Here is a 26,322-nt window from a genome sequence, read left to right as displayed (position 1 = left end):
CACGGTTGTTACGTACTGTTTTGACCGGATTTGGCATCTTGCCATTACGGTAAAAAGGCCATGGAGTGGTACGCCGCCAACAACGTGCAGGCGCTTCCGAAGGACAAGAACCCTCCTAACACGCCAGAGCTCCGCCCAATTGAGAAATTCTGGGCTATTGTCAAGCGGAACCTAAAGAAGACCAAAAAACTGCTAAAGACGAGCAGAAGTTCAAGGCAAACTGGCTTTCTGCGGCGAAGAAGGTGGACAAGGTGGCTGTACAAAATCTGATGGCAGGGGTTAAGCGTAAGGCCCGGCAATTCGGATTTAGAAAAGCGAAAGCCTAACTGAATATTTTTCCTGAATTTTATACTCATTAAATGTTCAGTCCGACCAGTCGACTGAAGTTGGAGAGAGCAACGCTAAATACACTAGAGAATACCGCACTGAGAGAACAAGACGGTTGCTCTCACTGAAAGCGAGATGTTTGCGCCTGGAAAGTTCTAGGCGGTTCCAGCTGGCGCGAGCACGTGGTTGTTTGCTTGCTCGTCAGCCTATTTAAGGGCGCATTCTTTATGCGCCTAGGAGTCAGTTGTAATCAAATCGTCAGATCGTCAAATTGGGACGGAGGAAAAGTGTATATATAAAGTGTATATAGTAGAAATAAGTGAATAGAGAATAAATAGAAAGTAAATAGAAAGAGTGTCTTGTGCTTTCTTCTGGTGCTTCGCTCCGACGCCTTGCTTCCGGGTCCAGCTGCCACAATCGGCTCTTTTCAGAGTTTGGATCTCGGTCAACCAGGCGAAGGTTTATTGTCATAGTCGTTTTTCACGCCTGATCACAAAAAACGCACCGCGTAGGCCGTCTGCCGTTTGACCGGTGGGTTTTTTCATTTTCCTTTGTTTTCGATAGGAATGGGAGGGGAGTGAGAAACGAGAAACTGTTTTCTATTGCCGATTGTAAACAAAAAATGTTTTTTTCTAATGTCGGTCACACACACATCATTCAACATCCTTGGTGGCTGATTGTTTCCATCCTGTCTTTTCTTTTATAGGATATGGGACATGTTTTATTTGTTTTTTTTTTCTCTAGACATATGCAATTCGTTTGCGCTGGAAGGACAATGCTAGTCCGGCATTCAATATAATGCCAATAATTCCACCTCCAAGGAAAGTTATTACTGGAGTGAAGTCTGAAGAATTTTTCGGGTGTATATACACATTTTGAGCGAAATTGACATGAGAGCATAAAAAAGAGAAAATATAGAGAAGAAAAGTTTAGACAAAACATATTGAAACTTTGAGTCGATTCGATTCGACTCGAGCTGTTTGCACAAACGTTCGATAATGTACACGAGTTTTAAAGAATTCTATAAGTTATACACACACTGAACCCAAAATCACACTTAAAATACACTTATAGTTTCACTTAAAAGTGAAAGTTCAGTGAATTTCTTCATTTCAAGTGGTTCATGTTTATTTCACTTACCCCTCACTTAAGTTTCAAGTGACCGTATCAATGTTCACTAGCTCATCCCTTGAATTTTAAGTGACTGGCACTTGTATTTTTTTTTATACAGGACCTCAATGATATTTCCTCGAAGAGATTCCTTTTTTCTTAACTCTAAGCGTACATTTTTCGAGGATATGAAGGCTAGCATCTTACAAATGCTAAAACCACCAACCCACTGAAAGTGTACTATGTGTATGCCGTGACCGGGATTCGATCTCATACACCCTGGCTTAGAAGACTTGAATGCTATCCTCTATGCTACGGGCGGCGGCGTTCCTTGAGAAATTCTGAATTCTGCAAAAAAAAGTTATAAAATTTTCTATTTCTCAACTTTTTCTCACTAAACAAATTTTTTAAGAAGTTTTGAACCAAATTGAATTTTAGATATTTTTAGAACGTGAATCTAATCTTTTTTCAGGTTTCAACATATTTGTTAAATGAAATCAAGTTTTTTTTTATTTCCCGCAGTGATGTCAAACATACTTGTACCTAATGATATTTTCCCAAATTTTTTAAACTGTTGAATTTTGCCTTTTTAAATTTTTAGAATCTTCATCATCAAATCCTGTTAAGTATTAAGTATTAAGAAGAACAATAAACAAAATCAGAACCAGATCTTTTCTTAAATGTAGATTTGATAGTTAATCAGTTATTAATGATTGATTTCACTTAAAACTGAAACATTTTAAAACTCCATATTACCAAAACTAAATGTAATAGTCCAAATTTGACAAAAGATTCGACTCCAGGACGCCAAAATCTACCAAATTAATCATAAAAAATGAGCACCAAAATGATTCTCCCTTTAGTTATCAATTAAATTCTATACATAAATTTTTATAATGGTAAGACGTGTTTATTAAAAAAAATCCTTCTTAAATGGCAAAAAACTTATCTTTTAAATCTTCATAGCTTGTTTTAATTTTACAAGAATTTACCGAATATTAAATTCAGTACAGTTTTTTTTTACTTTTTTTTAATTTACATTGAATATTAAAGTCAAACTATTTAAATTTTTAGAAAGAGGATTAGTTGCCCTACTTTGGACCCTTTTAGCGGTGGTTTTTAAATAATCATGTATTTTTCATAAATGGACGGGAGGTTTATAACTTTCAGGAGTCCATGATCTTATCTGCAAGTTCCAATGAAAATTTTCAACATAGGTTTCGCCGTTATTGAAAGATTTCCAACTTTGAACCTACCGTTCCTATTTTGGTGCTGAAGCGGTTCCTTTCATTGGACCTAGAACAAAAATACCTATAAAAAGTAGGATTTTCCTTAAATAGATAAACGATTTCATTCAAATGTAAACTATATTCAAATATTATCATAATGAAGTATAACAGATTTAAAACGATTAAAAACACATTTACTCCTCGTCAGCTCTATCAGCATAACAACAGCTAAAACTTTTTCAAGTACACTTACTTATAGTTAAATTGGGTAGAGCTGGTAAATTTTTTTAGAAATGTTAAATAAAGGTTACGAATTACGCCTCAATTATAAATTCGCACCTTTGTTGATTTGTTAATATTGACACAAAATTTTGGAGTGTCAGGTCTTAAAAATGGAACATCAAAGTCGAAAGTCTCCTAGTTTTGGACCCTTTACAAATTTTCGAGGTTTTCGATTGAATTTCTTTTATTTTAGGAATAATAGGTAAAATGGTTCATTCTCACAGCGGAAGTATTTGCCCTTTAAACTTTTGCTTGGACAGAAAAAAAGAGATTTTTACTTTTTCACACAAATTTCTCGAAACGCGCTCCACTTAGGCCGGAAAAAAATTTCAAATCCTTCTTTTGTCACTCGAAGTTGGAACATCGCGAGGGGGGGACAACCCAAGTAACAATGTAAGCTTTATTATGGTCAGAAAAATTTCGTTTGGACTATAGCATTAATCTTCATAAAAAGCTAAAGCGCATTCTATAACATCACCTGGACTCTAATAAAGCCAAAATTAGGCTATTTGGCCCTACCCTAGAAACGTCATCAAGACATATCATTGTAGGTCATCAATGTTGGTCAGCAAAGCTTTTAAAAAGCTATTAAGGGCCGTCCATAAATGATGTCACGCGTTAGGGGGGGAGAGGGGGTTTCGATTTTTGTGACAAGTTGTGACATGGGGGGAGGGGGGGGTCAGCTTGAACGTGACATCACATATAAGGGTATATACGGACGTTAGTATTGACGAAAAATTGGCCTCAGCCATAACCTCAAATTTTGATTCGCTGGCGGCCTCACCAGTGATGCTAGGTGCGTTACTAGAATCAGTATTTGCTTGTTTAATAATAATTATAATATTTCAGAATTGATTGTAATTTTCAACTATAAACAGTTAAACGTTTGAATTCATTACGGGGCGTCCCTAAATGGATGAAGATAAGCCATCTTTTGCATATGAATTTTCAAGGTGAACTCAAACATCTGAAGTATATTTTCATGTACTGCTTGGTAGATTTAAAAAGAGTTGTTTCTCACTTCTAAACGAATTCAAAGTCATTCACTGTTACAAACAAGTAAATTAATGAAATCCCCGTATATGACGACTTTGAAAATAATCGCCTACATGGTCTGATTATTTTAAACAAATCCACATAATTCGCTACATCATTTAAGCGTGCGATATAGATAGTTGTTTTTTCGTTTAGATTAATGATACGTTTAATTTCACATTCGAAAGTTGCAAATTCTCAGTACTTATGAGTAGGTTTTCAATAACAATGCAATTAAAAAATGTATTAATTTTCCAAATATCTATGCACTTGGCATCCCTGAACTCCCAAAAAAAGCAAAACACGAACGTCTGTGTATCGCTTTTCCACAGGGCGAATTTTTTGATATTAGTACCGGGAAATCGCGTTTATCGTGCGCCCTTTTCAAAAATCGATTCTGTTCTCCCATGGTTTGAGGTTAGGGCTGAGTCCTCTTTGTAAGGTGGTGTTCGTGTAGAACTGTCAATATATCCTAATTGTTGCAAAAAAAACAGGCAAAACAATAACAAATAATTTTATCCTAAATTCAATAAAATTCAAATTGATATGGAAGTCATCAGTCATCTTTGGACTAGTGATTGAAATGTGTTTTAAGCAATGATTGAAGGATTGTCAAAAGTTGGTAACCTTTTGTCAGTTCTTTGAATAAAACTAATGAATTTAAAATAAAGATACATTTTTAATCCAATTTCTAAACAGTTAAAAAAAATTTCCCGGGGGGGGGGGGATATAAAAACGTGACGTAATTCAAAAAGGGGGGATGACGGAAGTTGTGACAATATGTGAAAACGGGGGGAGAGGGGGTCTATTTTCTCCAAATTTTGCGTGACATCATTAATGGACAGCCCCTTATTAAACATGTTAGAAATTTTTGTTTTTTTTTTCGATTCTGTGACTACTCGGAGTTTTATTTTTATTTTTTCCAGCAACCATAATCGTAGATGAATGATGATTGCATTATTGAGATATGATCTGGTAAAATTAATTGCTAAAATAGCAATGTTTTGACCATATTATGAGCCTCTTTTGTACTGCCAGTCAAGATTTTAGGTAAAATGTGTATGAAATAGTATCTTAAAATAAATGCGCCTCGTCAAATCTGATGGTCAATCATGATGGAATTTATGGAAAATGGGCCTGAAAAAATATTTTCCAATGCTTGCATTGTGAATCCATCAACATGGCGTCATTTTGTGCCCTTCGATTTTGCAACCAACATGGCGTGAGTCAATTCATAGTTTTATTATGGTTTAATGATGACCCCAAAAATGCTACGATTTGACGTTTCTCTCGCAAGCCAACCAATTACACGCTTAGGATGAGTTCCTCATTTCTGAGTTGTTAATCCTTAGTACAGTAAATGAGGACAGACATTTTAAATAAAAACGGATTGGTTGTTAATTACCCGTGGAATAAATCATGAGTTGAAGTCAAATTTCGTTGTCTGACGCCATCTTGAAATCCAAGATTAAGATGAATAATGAAAAACAATTTTATCATTTTTCTAACAATTAATCAGAGTTACCTTTTAACCTGATCTGATATTCATTTTAGATTTCAATTTTGTGTTTTGGGAATATTTATTGAAAATTTCAAAATGAGACTGCTTGAATATATTTTAGAAGCAAATTTCTAGTTCAGAAAAATTATTTTGAAAAACTTATCACATTGATTTGAAACTTTCAATGTGATCTGGTTTGGAAGTTTTGATACATTTTATCAGTAAAATTTATTATTTTTTGAGTTTGTGTGATAATTATGAGTAAGAATATGCTGCTAGAAATCGATTTCCTTATTTATTGTGTATTTTTGGTATTTTTAGCTAAATTTGAATTTCGAAACCTCCACCCCCAGGTTCTGGCAAAAACTCTACTGTAAACCTAATAATCCCTACAAGCTACAATCAATGGATGATTTTAGTTTGGATTTTATGGATGTATCTATGCGTCATCAGTGTAGGTTACAATCTTTTTTCGAATAACGTTTGTTTTCTCGCAATTTTTGTTTAGTAGATTTGAAAAATTATCAACTGCTTAGTAACATATTTGAACAAATTGACAATCAAGATAGTGTTTATTACAGTATGAACAAGTTGTACAAAAATATTTTGACAAGACATCAAAAAACTTTCTAGAATGAACAACATCAAATATTTATTGAAATAATCAAAGAAAAGGTGAGAAAACTGTTGGTATTGATTTATCCATGAAGGATTACCTCATCAATCTGTTTTTTTCTCATCAAAGTGATCACTTAACTGAAATTACTCATCAACGAGCTTAGGATTTGTGATTCATAACGATATGCAAAAGTAGGATCGAAATACTGGTTTGTAGTCAGCACACAAGAATGACACTAAACAACAGATGAAGGTGATTGCCACCAAGCGACTTTAAATAGACGTGAAAGCCAATGATCTTACAGATATCTGTCAAACAAATCATTCAATATTGCGCTGATAATTTTGTTTTGGATTCCTAATTCAAAAAAATGAAAAATTCAAATTGTTTCTACGACTCACAAAATTATTCAACGCACCTCAAAAGTCACCTGCAATTGGTGGCGACAATAAACAAAATTATCTCCAGCTTATTAACGGGAGGCCAAAAACCTCACCCACTTATCCAGATCAAGAGTGAAGAGAGTTGCATAACCGCAATCAATCAATTGATCCGGCTTTAACGACAAATCACGCGCGTAATTGCACACAAATTTGGGGAACCGAGCAAATCGCCCCAAAGAGAGACGTGTGAAATTGTGAAAGACCGCGAACAGAAAGGCGAAAAGTTAGTTGGGGATGGAAATTAAAATCATCTACTAGGGGTATTTGGAATTGGATTTGGTGGATGACTGGCACAAAAAAGGTGACATGGATGCTTGATTGGTTTTGTTTATGTTGTCGCTAAATTCTGGGAATGTTTCGTCTTTTGAGTTTGAACATGGTCGGTTTAGGCATGTTAATTGGTTTGCTGTTCTCTCTGGCACAATGTTTGGTAATAAGCTGATGAAAACTAAGCCAAAATTTTAAGGGATATGCTACCATTTTTTTTTTTACTTTGGAAGCCTCAAGCCGGGTTTTATTACGATTTTACCTAAATGGATATTTTCACCATTGAACGAAATAATTATCAACCGTAATTGATGATACTAACTAAATTCAAAGTTATATGCATTGGCTATCAGTCAGAACCATTTGAACGTCATAAAAATGCCACTTGTCGGAAACCATCTTCCTCTGCTAATCCAAAAATAGACGGAATTAATTGATTAAACCCCATCAGCAGATTGAAATTCGAGAGCTGCGCATTCCTGCTTGAGAGTTCATCAATTATCGAACTAGAAAACTGAGCTCATAAATATGTGAATCCGTCTCTTCGTTCGGTAGCAAACCTTTTATTATGGTCATTTCGTCGACTCCACTAAAAATCAAGCCGTGGCAGGAAGATATCTTGAATTTTGCTAATCGACAACCGAATGACTTTCGAGAAATTCGATACCAGAGGAGTCCATAAAACTGAAACCGGGAATTACTTCGGGCTATGGGTCATTCAACTAGTTCAAATCTGAAGTTGACTCGGACTGGGTGACGACGATTGGGTTGAGCAATTTGAAGGGAATGCGCGCGAAGATCGTGAATGAATGCAGTTATTAATGCAATAAAAATGCAGATGTAGTAGCAGACATGTTCGTCCTCTCAAGAACAAAATCCGTTTCAGAATGAGAGCAGCAAGCATTTATCACATAACGATTTCTTCTTTTTCGAAGTTTCTAATAAGATGTTTAGAATATTTCACATAATTTCACATAACATCTGTGTCTCTATCCATTTCTCTGGTTACTTTTTCAAAATGGGTGGGGGAGGAAGTGGAATCCTTACTATCATGCTTTGTAATGTTGCACCGATTCTACAAATTGAAAATGGAACAAGTTTAATAACTTAGGAAATTTAGAGTTATTTAAAATTAACTTAATTAAAATTGATTCAAAATTTAACGCGAGTTTATTCAAATATTGCAAGTTAAATTCACACAACTACACAGGATTTGAGTACAGGTTCAAGTTTCTAATTTTGATTACAATTTTTGAATTCTAAACGACCCGGAACCAAGGTTGACGAAATCACTAAAAACGCGATAATTTTTCAGAATTTTATGAAGAGATTAACCACCGTAATTTTTGTTTGTTACTTTGATTTATCGGCCTAGCGGTGAAAAGTGATGTCCTTTTTAGTAGGGACATCTAAAGATTACGAAATTTTTATATAGATGGATAGAAGGTTAGAAGAAATGAAAGATGGTGAAAATGAGCGGGTAGAATTTGTCTAGAAGCATTACCATCACATACCAATTTTTTTTTTTTTTTTTTTTTTTTTTTTTTTTTTTTTTTTTTTTTTTTTTTTTTTTTTTTTTTTTTTTTTTTTTGTTCCTCACGAGCCTACTACTATGAAGTGGTAGATACAGATAGAGTTGCATCTACCACCACACATTAGTAGGCTTAGCGTGGTCCGCCCCACAAGCGAGAACTTGTAGTGCGGACGAACAAAAATTTGGTATGTGATGGTAATGCTTCTAGACAAATTCTACCCGCTCATTTTCACCATCTTTCATTTCTTCTAACCTTCTATCCATCTATATAAAAATTTCATAATCTTTAGATGTCCCTACTAAAAAGGACATCACTTTTCACCGCTAGGCCGATAAATCAAAGTAACAATTTTTCAGAATTTTGAGCAAATTTTCATCTCAGTATCTGTGTAACAGAACACAGAATTTTTTAATATTCACTGATTTCACAGTTTTTTTAATTTTGAAAGTATTTCCAAAATTATAATTTTGAATGCCAAAATAAAATTTAGTTTTCATACTTTGAATTAGAAAAGTATGTTAAGATTGATAACGCTAGTTGGATTCTCTCAACTAAAATAAAAAAAAGACCCAAAGAGTCACCCAATTCAGTGAAGTTAAAGGAAATAGCAGCACAGAAAACCACCACAGAATTTTTTTTGGCAACCTTGCCCAGAACTATGGGTCCTCAAACGACTAAGATCTAAGAACTACAAATTCAGAATTAAGAAATCAGAACGCACCTTGTAAATCTATCTTTCTTCTTCTTCTTCTTCTTCCAATGTATAAAGATGAGTTTGACTATATATGTTTGTTTGTATGCACCTTATACAAATCCACACCGCTTAACCGATCAGCCTGAAATTTGGTACAGTTATGTGTTTGGACCATGGTAAGGTTTTAGTAATAGTTTTGAGCCCCTCCCACTTAAGAAAAGGGACCCTCCCATACAATTTTCGGTTTTATTCACACGAACTAAAAGTCATGGCACCCATTTTGTCGACCAATTTTCGTTTCCTTTGGCGGGGTTGTTTTCACCATCACCATGGGCTGGGCATTAGAAACGACCAACCAGAGTTCACGTGTACAGGATAGCAAATCGAAGCTTGCTGAGCATTAAAAATTTGAAAGGGAAAATTTTGGCGGGTGTTTTTTGTCCTACCGTGGTACCGGTACGAGATATTGGGTGGGACGATAAATATGGCTACATTTTGAATTGAAATATACAACAAGCCTGTTAGGAATATATTGACTGAAATTGTAGTGACTTTCGAAGTGCATTTTATTTAACGCCGCTGGTGGGTCATACAAAACATGTCATACAAAAACATACAGTGAACAGAACAGTGAACAATAAATTTACTTTTTCAGCCGAACAGCTATTTTGACTGAGTGTTGAAAAATTTATGAACCGATTTTCATAAATTCCAGCTTCTAAGAGCCAACCATTTTCATATTTTTGGAATTTTTTATAGAGAAAGATAAATTAATAAGATTCAGAGTTATAAGTCCAAGGCTGCGATTTAAACGCTTCGATAGCCTTCGAGAAATTCAAACGAAGGTTTACAAAATTGATTAGGAAATTAAATCAAAGGTTTTGGGTTACATACAATTCAATTTCATTGGCCAATTTCTAACTTCTGAGTCAGTTTTGGTCATCAATATGACTTGACAACATTGATCACTTTTCGCAATAATTAATGGGATGATTGTTACCAACAATGGAAACATTGAAATATAACTCAAATTAAATCTATTTCTAAAAATTATAATGGTAACTTCGGGTCACAGATAATTTATTTTCGATAACTTCAAAAAACTATGAGTGAAACTTTCAACATTTAAGAACAAGTACTCATAAAGCAGTGTGATTTTAAAAAGCACACATACTATTGAAAACATGCAAAGTGAGTTTTAAACATGGTTCAACAATATTCGAAAGTCTTTTTTGAAAATGTCTAAGTAAATAAAACTTGAATATACCATTGTACAGGGAGATCATCCAACTTGAAAAGTAGGATGATCTCCAAAACAAGATTTTTATCAAATGGGGGATGTGAAAGTTTAACAAACGATTTCAGCAGCTGAAGATAAAAAAAATCAGATAAAAGCTATGCAAGCTTCCTTAGAAATGGTGGGTGAAAAAAATGTTTGTTTTGATAGGATGAACAAGCAATCAAGGGAAATAATTTTAAATTTCTTTAAAAACAAACCTCATAACTATAAGTCTTCAAAATTATGAACACGAGAAAAACAATAAATAATCTCAATCAAAACTTAAAAAAAAACTACAAAACTTACAAAGCTAACATGGCTTAAAATTGGCAAAATTTCTTATATCTAATGATGAATTCAAAGCTTCCAAAATTTTGAGAAGTCCAACGACTCATTTTGATTTTTATTTTATGCGAACCCGAGCAAAGCCGGGTAAAATCAGCTAGTATGAAATAAGGCTTATCAAAAATTTTAACAGTTTTTCTAAAACGAGATCCGCAACCCTATTTTGCAATTTTAATAATTTTAGACTTCTTTCAAGTAACACCACAAAAGTAAAATTTTGGTTTCTGAAATTTTTTCCAGTGCAGTGATAGCTAAAAATAATCGAAAATGTATCATGTGAAGAAATTACTTCTTCCAAAAATCGTGTTGGCTTATCGTTATATTAAACCTTCAAACTGACTGATCAAAAACAGAAAAGTTTGATAAAAAATTGCGACGATTTTAAAATCACTTGTCACAAAATTTGTTTCCTTATGGACATAAAATATCAAAATCTTAAAAACTTTGCAGGATAGAAGTCTTTGAGTAAGATTTTTTTTTTTTCAAAAATGTGAAAATATTCTCATGTGTTAAAGGAAAAATTAAATTCTTGTGCTCCCGATTCGCTAGCAACCCTACATGAACAAACCAAGTTTATAAAATGCAGGATACTTCACCTCATTCAAATTAGTTCTATGAAGCTCTTCCGGACCGAACTGATGATATTTTTTCTTCAACGGACTATAATAGCACATTTCGCGGTTTTCTATTTGTAATAATTCTGGCGATAAGCTTGCGTTAACAGAATAGATTATTGAAAAGCACACGATGCTTTCCAAATCTTACAATCTGTGTCTGAAAACTGAAAATTTTAATTTTTAAACATGATTCCGCTAGTGCTTTAATTTTTTTTAAATGAGATTATATTTTCGATTTTATAAAAATTATTTTTTAATTAAAATTTTGGTTTTTGTTTTTTCATAAATCACACTTACAAGTTTTTCTCAATTCAAAAATTAGTTTTTTTAGTTAGAGTTCAAATTTAAACTGTACAACAAATTTTCATTTCAACTTTTGAACAATCCACAAATTGGATTCAAACTAACACATAAAACTGGACTTAATGTCTTTTCAAATTTGTTTATGTGAACTGTATTGAAAAGATTCTGATCACATAATTCCGAATGATAAATCTGAAACCAATAAAAAATATTTATTTAAGAATAGAGTTGAAATGTGCAATTCAAAGGTAAATCGCAACCATATAAGATGTTTCATTTTACTGATAATTTTATACCCAAATCAGAATTAACGGATTGTAACTTTATTCGGTGGATCCAAATAAAACGATTTCTTCTGGGACCCTCAATGAATTCATAAAATCTTTAATTTTGCACTATTACTCCATACGTCCATAAAAAAGGACGCACCCTAAAAGCCCAGACAAAAAAAAACTCTCTAATCAAACCTTGAGTGTTACTCCTCGCTTAAAATCGCGTTTTCTCTCTTGTTTATCAACTGTTTTTTACAAAGCTTATAGTTTTGGAAACTTCTTAACGCAACTCAAATATGTTTCTCAGACAATATTCAGCAACAACACTTTAGTTTTCTGTCATTCAAAGTCTAAGAAAAAAAAAACAAAAAACATGCTTCCGAAAAAAATGTAGATCAGCTACGGAGTACTAGAAAAAATGCACTTAATGTCCAAGAAAGCTAAAGTTAGAAGCTATAGACGAAATAAGGGCATAATGGCCACCTTAAGGAAAACGCTTATTTAATCATAGAAAATAGCTATAATATGGAGGTTACATTATTGTTTCGTGTTCAGACACTTGAAAAGCCTATTTCCTAACGGGCTGAAACTTGAAAAACTAGATGAAAACGTTAAAAAAAGCATTTTAAATTTTTTTGCCAAAAGCTGAAAACAAGCCACTGTAGGGGCATAATGAGAACTCCCCCTGGGGCAGTATAAGCACCATTAATCAGGAAACGATGAGCGTTTTCTGCCGGGGAATCAAGCAGCGAATTCAATTCGATGAAGTCGATGCTCAAAAATTATAATATTTTCGTTACTTGAGAACCTAACTGATTTTTTTATAAATATCTCTGTAAAGATGATAAGGAAATTCCTGTTTTTGTGGAAAATTAATGCTATAGGAAGTACGAAACAAATCCTCATGAAAATTTATTTAAGAAAATACGTACTTTTGTAGAAAAGAGTAGTGCTTATTATTCCCTGGGTGCTCGTTATGCTCTTATCTCCCCTACGTTGCCGCACAAGGAAAACTTTTTTTGATTTTTTTTAAAGGTTATCACCGCAAAAACTGCAAAAAAATGTTGTGAAAGCCGTCAAGAGTTGAACCGTCAAATAGTTTAAGTCACACCAGATGAATTTTGAAATGAGCATTCGAAAGTTGACCTCATTTGGCACATTTTCGCATCTTCAGATTTTCAAAATACGAAACACAGAATTTTTGACGAATTTTCAAAGGTAGTAGTTTTTTGCCAAAATACTCAACTGGTACGACACACCCTTCGACAAAAAGTTCGAAAATGCAACCTTTGAAAATTTGTCTGAAATTCTGTGTTTCGTATTTTGACAATCTAAAGATGCCAAAATCTGCCACCAAATTACGTCAACTTTCTAATCCTCTTTTCAAAATTTATCTGGTGTGACTTAATCCATTTTGACTATTCATTTATTGAAATGTGCGGTTTTTACAACACTTTTTTTACATTTTTTGTGGTCAAGACTAAAAAAAAACATAAATATATCCTTGTACGCAACGTATAACTTCTAACTTTAGCTATCTTGAACACAAAATGAATTTTTTTTAGCACTCCGCAACTGATCTACAGTCTTTTTTCGGAACATGTTTTTTTGGATTTTTTTTTCTTAGACTTTGAATAACGGAAAACTTAAGTGTTATAGCTGAATATTGTCTGGGAAACATATGTATTGAGTTACATTACGAGGTTTCCAAAACTATAAATTATGTAAAAAATCGATTGAGAAATACGAAAGGCATGGCGGTTTTAAGCGAGGAGTGTCAAATTGACACTCCAGGGACTGTAACGGATAAGACGGATGAGGATTAAGAAGATGATGGGAAAATTTACCTGAGTCCAACAGCAAACTGCGCACCACTTTCAAGTACATTCGCCCATCGGGTCCCTTCGCTACATGATACAAATATTCCGGATACTCTCCAGCTTGACCGGTTCCGCTTTCGTCCCCAGCAACTACTTTATCACCAGCACCACCACTACCACTTGCCGCTGTAACATCACTAGCTTCACTCTTCAAAAACATCTCCGGATTGGGATGCACCTTTCGTTCGGATCCTGCCCGAGCCAAAATTTCCGCACTAATGCCATACAGCGCTTCCACCATAGGGGATTTTATGTTCTGCTGTTCCGCTTGACTTTCGACAGACTGACTGCTGCCTCCGATACGCTCTCTAAGCTTGCGTAGCCTACTGGACGCCTCCAGTTCCAGCTCCAGGAAACTCGGTGGTTCACTGTCTTCATTGTCCGTGGCGTCATCTAACGAATTCTCTGTGTGTTCACTGATACTTCGCAGTAAACCGACGCCACCGGACGACAGTGGAGATGCATCACAAAATACTGGCGTTTTGTACAGTTCGTTGTACTTGAGAAACTCTCGGATCTGCTGGGCTGTTTGCTTTTTACTTGATAGTTGCTGTTCGAGTATTGCAAACGTATTCTCGAAGCCGAAACTCGATCCGCTTGGACGCTTTGAGATGGTTGGCGCATTAGGAACACTTTCTACCTTGGAGGGACTGAGTAAGCCTCCTCGGTAGTCGTCCATGGAGGAGGGCGATGGGCAGGATCCGGTGAAAATGGCAGTGCTGTTGAGTTGACTATCCAGCGATAGCTTCCTGGTGAAAAGGGTGTTGTATTCATCGTCGCTATCTATTTCAGTCTTCCTTGATGCAACAAAGTCTGTTGTATCAAATCCCAAGGAAGAATATTCTCTGGACCCTTCATTACTGTCAGTTTTTGCTTGGTTGATTTTCGACGAAACAATCGGACCATTGGCCGTTGTTGTCGACGTCATGCTTTGGACAGACACTATCACTACCACAAATTCAAATTACAATCTTTGGGACACAACTTTTCTCTTTTCCTTACTTAACCTTTGCTAGAACGGGTCAAGCAACACTTCTTCACATGCTGAACGACGACGGTGATAATAATTAGTACACCATACTACCGGTTTCTCGAATCGGTCGAAAAAATGCAGTCGCATGCTTATCAACAACTGCTGCTACCTCAGAACCGATGTTTACGGTGATAGCTCATTAACTGTTCGTCCAAATTGTAGGTTCACTTGCTACAGCTGCCTCCATTGAAGGCATACTGTTGCAATTTTTTTTTCTTGGTTTGGTTCACTTTTGCTTCGTTAATTTTCTGCACTTTTTTCTCTTCTCTAGGTTGATGATCTTCAGAACATCACAAACCGGGTTTGGTTTCTTTTCTTGCTGATCGAGGCACTGAATGGAAGAAATTGGCTGTAATTATTTGCTGTCGATTGTGCCAAAAACGCAAGCAGCTGATATCAATTTGAGCGTGTGCTTTTTCGATGTCTTCAAACGATTAATTGAGCTCAGTAAAAAATTGATTTGTTTTTTTACCGTGTTTTTAGAAAATTAGCAAGAAAAAGTTGTTTTTATTTCTAAAGAAATAAAATTATGACAAGTAGTTTTCCTTTACAGATGGTAATTTACAACTACCAATTGATATATTTAATCGAAGAAAAAAAAACATCTCTTTTTATTGGTTCATGAGGAAACTATTAGGATTGTCACTTTCATATGTGTTGAGAGCCTACTTGGTTGAATATTTTACTTAATCCAAGCAATCGAAAATTGCTTTTAATTCAATAACGGTAGGTCAAATTGAAAGGAATTTTGCGATTGCTTGGAATAATAAGGATTGTTTCCTTTAAAGTCTAAGCTGAAAGTTGTTCAACATATTCTTCAATATACGTATAGTGTATATTAAAGCTTAGTTCTTTTAGAAATGGGACAGTTACGAATGCCTGTATCTAAAAAACCATTCGTTTGAACGAAATACTTTCTATGAAGAAAAAGAAGGTAATGTTATTATCTTTCATGAAAAAATTTGAAAAAAAAATATTTACCGTTTTTTGCTAAAGAAATTTCTACTTTATTCTTGGTATCTCCCATTGGCCGGCGCACACTTTTTTCAGCCATGGTATTGATCAGTTTCTCCAACTTATACTTCGTAAAATCTATATTTTAGGTAGCTTCACCCTCCTTCTTCAATTTCTGATACTTTTTGGTCCAATACTTCTCTGGAAACTGGAAACTGGAAGCATTTTAGTGGATACAGTTGTTTCGAAATGATCAAATTATATTATTTTTGACCACATTTTTGAACGTTTTTTTTTCGGTACCGGTTTTACAGCTTAAGAGTTTTGGAACTATCAAAAAATGGTTGTTTGAGGTTGGATTTCAATGAGTCATCACTAGGCAACACTTTCAGCTTATCGGAGAAAATTGTTTTGGACATTTCAGCGATCTACCCTAAGTTTTTCGTTTATTGAAAATTAAAAATGCTGGTATGAGACTTGACTTCCTTGATGATCCTTAACCGTTGTTGCCGATCATGTGCTTCTCTCCAATGCTTGATTTTAACTTTGTGGACATTATTGACAGTGTTTGCATACTTATCCACCACAAAAACTCAGTAATTCTTTGAATAATCAACGGTGTTGTCAGCTATCAATTTGATAATGACGTATTTTCAAGGAAACTGTGCAAAATTATTTTTTTCTTTTTCTCTTGCATCGTACATATCTCAAAAACGCGTAAATTTTAAATTTTGAAAAAAATAGGGCGAATAGTACTTTTTACAGGCAACAAAATGCTGTCAAAATTTTCAATATTCAATAACTAGTTAACGAGCTATTAGCAAATGAAAGTGTCCCATTTCTAAAAGAACTAAGCTTTATACACCTTCATTCACAGCATTCAGTGACATTTAATCGTTTTTGAAAAAAATTCGTTATGATATTGGTCTCATTTAATGATCGGAAATAAGATCATGCATTTTTTTTTATTATAAACTGAATTAAATACTACAGGTTTCAATGCTAAGAACTCATTTGACATACAATCATTTATTCCAAAAATATTCTCCGCAAGGAAGAAGCAATTTATGGTAGGATAACCACATCAATAACAGAAAAGCCACATTTCGATAATTTTCAAAAAAAGTTCATAATGTAAAAAATAAAGTAAAATCCCTTGGTTTAAAAAAATCTCCGTTATTTAACAAAAACATTGCCAACTTAAAAAAAAATATCCAAAGAGCACCGCTATGGCAATAATAAGTTATGGAATCCCTCCCAAACATTTTCGACCGAAAATTAAAAACGTTTATACTTATAACAATACGGTGGTCAATTTAATATTTGCTGAGTTCCTTCGAGAAATTCTCTATGGGGTCTATGAGAAGGAATGAAATTCTCCATCCACCTTCCAAAATGAGAAACTCTTTTTTAAATTGCATCATCCATTTTTAACTGTTTTTAAAGTATCAATTTCTATGACTTTTAGTAACGCAGTTTTAAAATGGCTTAGAATAGTTCATTGTCAATGAAAATTTTCGAAATTTAAATTTAGCTAGAAATAATAAATATAGCAAATGTGCATAATTAATAACGAAAATGATTTCTCAAATCCTTATCCTACTCAAGACTACCACAAAAACTCGAAAAAATAAGAAATAATTTGAATACGATCAGTATTTGAAGCTTCAGACAAAACAATCAGTGCAGCAGATTGAAAAAGAAATTAAATCCGGCAGCGATCCGAACTGTCATAGCAATTTGTTAAACCAAATTATTAATCATCTTAATTACTATTTGATGTCTTAATTTTCAATTAAAAGGATGATTCAAAAATCCCGCGGAAATATATTGGATTTGATAAAATATTTAATCACGATTTGAAATGTGAATTCTCGATTCGGAAACAAATTAACATTCATTTAAAAAAAACACAGAAAATTGCACCAAAAAACAGCTAACAAAACAACGTGAAACGGCTAAATAATATTAAAAAAAATCCATTTCAACACCAGAAAAAATTATTTAAAACACAATTTATTAAATTAGATAAAAAGTAGAAAATATTCAATTTTGTTTCAAGATAGCCAGTGATCAAAGTCAGTGATGAAATCATTTTTTTAAATTAAAATTCTTGCTGTTATCGTAATAAAGGTTCATTTTTTATGATAACAGTAATAACTGTATACATATTTATGACACTACATGTTCAATTCATCTTTGAAAGCTTATACTGACAAAGTATAAGTTGGGAAGTATTATTTCTAGAATGAGCAATAAAAAACTGATAAAAAAAGGATTCCTAACTTTGTTGTAAATATTGAAGGCACAAGGCTGATAATAATTTAGTTATCATTGCACTTTTCATAAATTGATCAAAAATCATCATCGATTCGAAAACGAATATTTAACCTTTTAAAGCATAGTGTTGTTTTGAACAGCACTAACTAAAGTCTATATATCTTGAAAACGCATGGATTTTTTTTTATTCATATATTCACACAAAATACTGTAGATATTAAAAGCAATTAATCCATGGTATTTTTTAACGATGTTTTAATGTGTGTGTGAGATATCGAAGAAAACATACAGGAAAATTGCAAAAATAAAATTTATTTATTTCTTTCAAACAAGTAGTTTTTGGAAAATCGCTGTTATTTTTTCAGATTCGGAAATTCTAACAAATTTTTTAATCTGGATCAATCACAAACTTGCTGCAGAAAATGAACAATGTTTGGAAAATTTTCGAAATGGTTTGAGATAATTCAACAATTTCAAAAAGATTATTTTATAACGTTATGGCAGTTTTTTTTCTAAAACGTTTTTACCATTTTTTGTTAAAAATTAATCAGATCTCAGAAAAATCAATCCCTGATAACTGATAAACCAACAAAACTAAAGGAATGTTAAAAACTGATTCTGAATTTGTTTATTTTGACCATCCATTTTGACAATTTTGTCAATTTTGCAAATACGGTAAATTTTGTCAAAATCATCAATTCTGTACTTTGAGCCAACAATGAAAATTTTGTCCATTTGGCAAATTTGCAAATTTTGTTAATTTTGAAATTTTATATTTTTTTAAAATTTGTCTGTTTTATCTACTTTGTCAATTTATCAATTTTGTCAATTATGTCAACTCTATTAATCTTGTTTTAACAAGATTTTATGATTCAATCAATTTTGATAAAAAATGTCAAATTTGATAAAAAAACGCCAAATTTGTCAATTAAACAAATTTTGTTAATTTTTTTTATTTTTGGCAATTTTGTCATTTCTTTTTTTTGTCCTTTTTGTTACTTTTGCCAAATTTTGTCATTTTTATCACTTTTGCCATATTAATCATTTTAGTCGTTTTCGTCTTTTTTGTTATTTTTGTCAATATTGTCACTGATGTTGATTTTGTCAATTTTGTAAATTTTGTCATTTCTGTCAATTTTGTCAATTTTTCAATCCTTTTCAACTTCGTCAATGTTGTTAATTTTGTCAATTAGGTAAAATTTGTCAAATTTGCAATTTTCTTATTTTTGTCAAAATTGCAATTTTGTCCGTTTTGTTAATTTTGTCCATTTAGTTAAATTTGTCTAATTTGTCAATTCAATCATCTTGCAAATGTTGTCAATTTTGACAACTTTGGCAATTTGGTTTATTTAGGCAATTTTGCAAAATCCTTCAATTTTGTCTATTTAGTCATTTTTGTAAAATTTGCGAATTTCATAATTAATGTCACATTTGAGATTTTTTACAAAAATATCATGCCACATTACCCGGTTTTACTCGGACTTACCCAGATGTTTGAAACAAAATTGGGAAAGTCTGGTCCGACCCGGTTGCCTAGATTTCGTTGAAAATTGCCCGGATTTATTTACTTTATTTGCAAAATCAAACAAAAGTACTCAGATTAGTCATTATATATTTGTATTTTTGCGACCAAATACGAAAATTTTTGAGCAAACTTCATCAAAATAATTTAAATTGTTTTTTTTTTGGAAGCCTAAAACACGATTTGAAATCTGATGATGTGTTCTGATGGAAAAAAATTAAAGTGATTTTAGTCTTAATTTTTGTTGTAAAATTCCTAAGTTTTGACAAAATTTGACCGAATATTGCCTGGATTTTGGGATGGAAATTTGGTAATCAAATATCCGGATTTCACCAGATTCTTAGATAAAATAGCTCGGATTGCCCAGCCCTGGACACGTTCGGGAAAATTCTGGCACCTTTACATTAAGTACATGGATTTTTTTTTCTAGAACGTCAACTCTTCTAACGTGGTGAGATTTTATATCAATTTTAATACGCAGGCAAATATTGGATCAAGAAAATTTCAAATCTACATCATGCTTAAATCACAGACAAACTTAATTGAAAACTTTGCATGATGTTAAAGTTAATGAGTTGAACATAATAACATAAGCAGAATATTTATTATTTCTTCAGCAAAGAAAAGCTTTTGAAATAAAAAAAAAGTTAAGGGAAATAAATTTTCCTAAAATAATCAAGCTTTTTTACGACATTTTCCCAGATCAAGCTATTTTTTTCCAAAATCCAGAAGTCTGAGGTTAAATTCAACTGAAATTAATTTAGCCAAAAATTTGAATCTTCAATTCTCCTGATAACTGGTTACCATTTCAAATTTAGAACGTTCAAAATTTATTACAACAAGCGAACGTGTCTTCAGAATTTTATGCATCTGGAAAATTTTGTATCTTATATTATGTCACAAGTGACTCTTCAGTAATGTGCGTCCAATAGAATAAAGAATTGAATTCAATACATTGTAGATTATTCATCAATGTTTTCTCACGAATGCCAAAACGTTGGTAAAGTGTCACAAATAAACTGATACATGTTTGCTAAAGCATAGAATACTGGGAAAAAATCTGTGGTTTGACCACTATAAATTGTAATAGTGTGTTTTTGAAGCCTTTTTAATAAAGGCTTTCGTGACAAATAATTAAGAAATCTTAACTGGAAAGATCAGTTCAAGAATGCCTTTGAAGTTTCGAAACGAAAATGAATTTAAAAAATTAACGGATATTACCTCACTCTTAATTAAAAATGTAAAAAATATGTCCATTACTGAAACTTCTTTCAAAATTTGTGTGAATTTGGTAAATCTTGGCTGCAGTGGACTGCCACAATTTTTTATAGGAAATTCAAACCCTGTGAAATGTTATGCGCTGCAGGCTAATTAATATTGATCCTAGTCCTAGTACAAGATCTCAAGGCAAATTTTTGCCAAATCGGATCAACGCTCAACGAGCCTAAATTTTGTATTGGATTTTGAGACATTCTTCAGGAGAAACATGAAACCCCAGTTTTTCATCAATAACTTTGGTTACCTTCGACCGATTTCTTTTAAAAACGGGTTTTCATAAAGCTTAAACTATGACAAATATTTCATCTAATTTTTTGCATTTCGATTAGAGTTAAGAAGTCATGTAAGAAAAAATGAGCAAAATTAGCGTTAAAAAAATCTTAGTGTAGGACTGTTTTATGAACAACTTTGGCGGATCACACAGGGGAAAACGATGTAGAAAGGTGATCAAAATTGTTTACGCCAAAACGGAGCGTTTTAGACCCATTGTATCTTCGAGACATTTTACCTACATTTAAAGCACTTTAAAATGAGCTTTTGAAAAAAATGATTCAATCACCTAGCAGTGAGATAGAAAAATTATTTTTTGTAATTTTAATTTAAGAAGAAATTATGTATTCGACAAGTTTTTAGATTGTAAAAAATGTAGCAATTTAGTTGAAGACGTCAACTTCGTAGAAGCTAACTCAAAAAAGTTAGAAGGGTTCCAAATAAAAAAATATTTTTTTTTCAAAATTTTCAGTTTTTTAACTATATCTTTTCAGGCCGAGCTAATTCAAGCAAAGTATGTTTGAAAGAGTTTTGAGTCACCGAAAATTGAACAGTTTTGCCGAACACACTTTATAAAAATATTCAGACTGAAACGAGTTAGATTGGAAAAACTTAGAAAAAATAGCTGTTTTCAAACACCTGTATCTAGCAACAAAAAAACATCGTTTTCCCCTGTGTGGGATGGTACGTATAAGTTTGGCAATACAATTAAGCTTTTCTAAGATTTTCTTAAATGTCTTGTTTTTTTCGGCCGTGTCCCACTTTTTTCTGACAGTATCTGGCAAGCCTACCATAGTGTAGTGATAAAGTAATGAATGCTAGCTAGCTAGGTTTTAGCTGTTTTTGCTTATTCTGTGAATAAACGTGTTAACACCTGTCACGTGGCTACTATCTGGCAGATGTGTAAACATAGTTTTAGACGGTCCGATTGAGTTCGAATTTCCTCTTATTTTCACAGTTACTATGTTTTCCACAAATCACAGTAACATTTTCAGAAAACGATGTGAAACACTCTTAAAAGTTTCATGGTTTAGAAAACGTCAATTTTAATCAAGGCTCGAGTAATCTACTTTTTTCGATGCCGGGCTTCGTCCAAAAATCCTATTTATAAGTCTGAGAAACTCTCGGGTTTAGATTATCGCTATATCATTACTCCAAATAGCCCAATTCGTCACCTTACTGTTTTGACAACGAAACTTCCGCACCGACCCAAAACTTTAAGCCCACAACAAGATTTACTGGCCCAATAAACTTTCTCCCATCGTACATTGATCGTGGATCTGGAATTGGTCCAACCGGCTCCATCGATGATGTGTTACTTCCTGAAAAATTACCCATGTTATCTCTATTCATGCCCACGGTGTGGTGACTTCGACCTTCAGGTACCTTCTTGGACCACCTAGCAACGAAAGGTTTAATTCTTTCGATCAAATCGGAAAACGGAAAACGTTTATTATGTGTCAGGTACCCATATCAAGATGAAGATAGATACACCCGGTACAAAACAGGTCTTCCCATCCCGTCATGAGGGTCTAATCAAACGGTCATGTTTAGTGATCGTTAAATATAATTAGGATAATTTATACCGGAGCCACCGACATCGGAAGATGGAGGTATTCCGATTTGCAAGTCATAGTGAGTCGCATCTCTGCGGCCTCTTCGTGGCATGATGAAGTGCATCTTTCAGATCAAGTTCAGTCAGACAATCGAATCTAGCTGAACTAGACACACACCTTTCTGATTTGCGAAGAATAAGCAGCGTTTGAATGTGCAATGGCCAATTCGCAGACGACGAAGATCGACACACACGTGTGCAAAAATTTCTTACATTTTCAACCTTCAACGAGTGTGTACCTTCTGGTCTTAAGGTGGGCATAAATTACGTTCTAAAAATTCAAATTAAAAAAAAATCCTGATAGATCACGTTAATCGTGTAGACAACATAAATGAACTGAAACATTCCGTAGGTTATGGACGGCACTCATCATAGTGGCACTCCAAGAAAAGTCAAACAGAGCCGGCACGCGATAGAGGAGGAACCAATAAATGCAGGCAAATAAGCCGCATACCGAATTTGTGATGGCATACACCACCTCAGTCTTTTTTTTTTTTTACTAAAATTTGCGACCTTTTGCAGCAATTTTTGCTGTTGTAGTAGATTTGCTTTACCTTTGCTGTTTGCCAGACGCTAAACGAACTGGGACTTTTACCATTCAAAGCATTATTTCGGTTGTAAACACATAAGAAGAAGTTGCAGTCGAGCAGCTTGACTATGAAACTGTTTTGAAATTGTTCTCGAAGTTTTTTCTTCACGTGATTTAGAGACGGTTAAAAAATAGAGTTTTTCTGGATAATGAATAAACCTTAAGGGCTTAAGGTTTAAAATCTCGTAAGAAAAAGAAAGAAATCATGAATAAGTTTGAAGAACATTTCAATCTGAAAAAAATGTTAGGATTTCATTAGATGTGATACGAGCTTCAAGCTATTTCTTGCTTTCCTTCAGGTCGCTTCAAGAATTTTATTCTTGATGATGAGTAAATCTAAAATTTATGTAACAGATAGTTTATTCTAAAAATCAACTCTAATGACTGAACATTTCATGACCCTTCAATCTCTTATGAAGAAGTGTTGCGAAATCATTTTCACGAAAAAATGATTAAGTATCTTTTATGTTTTGACATTGTCACACTCTCTTTTTCAATTAGGAAGCCTTCAAGAAAGTTACGCAAGTTTTCCAATGTATAGAAAAACAAAAAATATAATGAGCACAGTCGATCTATTAATCTGTGTGATCCACGTTTCAAAATTTGTGCTATGTATGTTTCCTGATCGATAAATTCGTTGAAATTGGATTCCAACTAGGTTGGTAAATTGACTCGAGCCATAACGTCATAACTTCGAGATAAAATTGTGTCCGTTTCACATATAAGAGATCTCGAAATTTTGCTGTTTTCTCCTGGGTCCACTACAAAGTTGCTGAAAAAAAAGCTTTCTGAAACTTTCTGTGATTTTACCCAAAAATTCTGTGATGGTTTTATGCGACGCTATTTTCTTTAATTACATTGAAAATTCATGATGGATTGGGTCTTTTTCACATTTTAGTTGGGAAAAATCAATTAACATTTCCAATCTTATCATTTTAATATAATTCAAAGTAAGAAATCTAAATTTTATACTGGCTTAAAAAAAATAATTTTGGAAATCCATTCAAAATTTGAAAATTCTGTGAAATCTGTGAATATTTCCAAATTCTGTGTTCTGTGACACAGATTCTGTGATGAAAATTTGCTCAAATTCTGTAAAATTACAGATTTTTCTGTGACTTCGGCAACCTTGGTCAACTACTGTTCAATTTATTTATTATGGACCTACATATGATTTTAATTCTAATTTATGATGACAAAACCAGTTTACAGTAAGCCGAAATGCCTTTTCTCAGCATGATTCTACTTTTGTCATTCAAATCATCATAGGACGGATTTCACGCCAACTCGACATAGTATCTGGCATGACCCTCTCAGAATTGAATGGAACTTCGTGTGTCCGTGTAGTCCTCACGCATTTAAGGCACTTGGCATATTAAGTTTTCCCCAAAAAATCTAGACTAACGTTTGAAAAGGGCCAAACTTTTCAGGCCATTTTTTATGAATATGTTTAGCTCCAAAATTAAAATTCCTACACAAATGTGGTCTACGAAAGAGTTTTAGAGAAATAATTAAATTTGAAGAAAAAAAATATTGTCAAAAAATATTTTTAAATTCTACACTGAGAAAAATGCATTTTAAAAACTAAAACTCTATTTCCAAAAAAACGCCAACACAGAATTTGATGATTTTTTTTTCTAAGAAAGGTAGTAAAAATGTATACAAGTCGTCCATACATTGCAATTTGTACATATTTAAGGGTAAAAAGTTTTTCTAACAAATACTTTTTCATGATTTTTTTAAAAATGATGTAATTTATATTTTCAGTGTGGATTTCAAACCTTAAATTTAAAAACTACTTCGTTGAATTAATTGTACTGATTTAAAAGATTCGATTGTAATAATTGATGGTAAAAGTAAGTTGAAATCCTACACTGAAAATAAAACAAATTAAAAGTTTTAAGACGATTTAAAAGAAAACGGCTATCTCAGAATTCGATGATGAATGATTATTATTTTTTGTGATCGTGAATACTCTTCTGGAGGAAAAAAGTTTTTCTAACAAAAACTAACTTTTTAATGTTTTTTTTAAATAAAACACGAAAAACAGGGTCTCCGTTTGATCGACGTTTATGGAGCGTGTGACTAAGTCTCAATAAAAATTACCAGATGCTTTGTGTTTACACAAACATTTTATTTCTAATAATAACAATAATAGTAATACTTTATTTTGTTTACTTATCTAATAAATTAAAAATTTTAGGGTCATCTTCAGAATCAGAATAATAGTCAAAGGTCGTAGTATAAAGATTAAAGGTCGATCAAAGGGAGCTTCCCCCCATCTATAATTATTGCGAACATTGCGAAAACATTTGTTTTTAATTTTTCATAAAAAAAAGTTTTTGTTAGAAAAAATTGTTTAACTTAAGAGGGCTCACTTTGCGATGTTCAGAAGAGTTGTAGACCACATTATACTACACCAAATTCATCGAATGCTGAGATGGCATTTTTTATAAATCGACTATAAGTTTTTAGTTTGCTTTTTTTCAGTTTAGGATTTCCACTCACTTTTACCATCAGTTAATGCTATCGAAGCCCCTTATTTTTTTTCGAAATCAGTGCAATCGATTCAACGGAGAAATTTTTGAATTAAAGGTTGTAAATCTGCCCTGAAGAAACAAATTAAATGATTTTCAAAAACAACATCATGTAAAAGCTTTTGTTAGAAAAACTTTTTACACTTAAATATACACAAGTTGAACGACTTGTAGCCCTTACTACTAGGCCTTACACGGCTTAGTAAAAAATGTCATCAAATTCTGAGATGGCATTTTTTTAAAAATGCATTTTTCTCAGTGTAGGATTTAAAAAAATCATTATTTATTTATAGAAATTCGATCATTTTTCCAAAACTCTCGCATGAATCACATTTGTGTAGGAATTGTAATTTTCGAGCTAAAAATGTTTATAAAATTTTTGCCTGAAAAGTTTGGCTCTTTTCAAATGTTAGTCTAGATAATTTTTGGAAATACTATGCCAAGTTGCTTTAATAGGTAAGATCTTTATGCCTACAAAGTTTCATTAAATTCGGAGAGGGTCATGC

The 26,322-nt window shown here is 33.0% G+C and overlaps 1 protein-coding gene across 2 annotated transcripts in view; it reads right to left on the bottom strand.

Annotated features, from left to right (window-relative positions):
- Positions 1-26,322, bottom strand: part of LOC129749478 (trafficking kinesin-binding protein milt-like) — a 311,591-nt gene that overhangs the window by 152,784 nt on the left and 132,485 nt on the right. The window contains exon 1 of one of the 2 annotated variants that reach the window (XM_055744451.1): positions 13,706-15,095. The exons of the other annotated variant lie outside the window; for it this stretch is intronic. Coding sequence (XP_055600426.1) covers positions 13,706-14,666 — 961 coding nt within the window. The 5' untranslated portion in view covers positions 14,667-15,095. Of the gene's footprint in view, positions 1-13,705; positions 15,096-26,322 lie in introns of those variants that run through there. 2 annotated transcript variants of the gene reach the window in all.

Source organism: Uranotaenia lowii, chromosome 2 (assembly GCF_029784155.1).
Source record: "Uranotaenia lowii strain MFRU-FL chromosome 2, ASM2978415v1, whole genome shotgun sequence".
NCBI classification, from domain to species: Eukaryota; Metazoa; Arthropoda; class Insecta; order Diptera; family Culicidae; genus Uranotaenia; species Uranotaenia lowii.
This window is presented reverse-complemented; position numbering and strand designations above follow the sequence as displayed.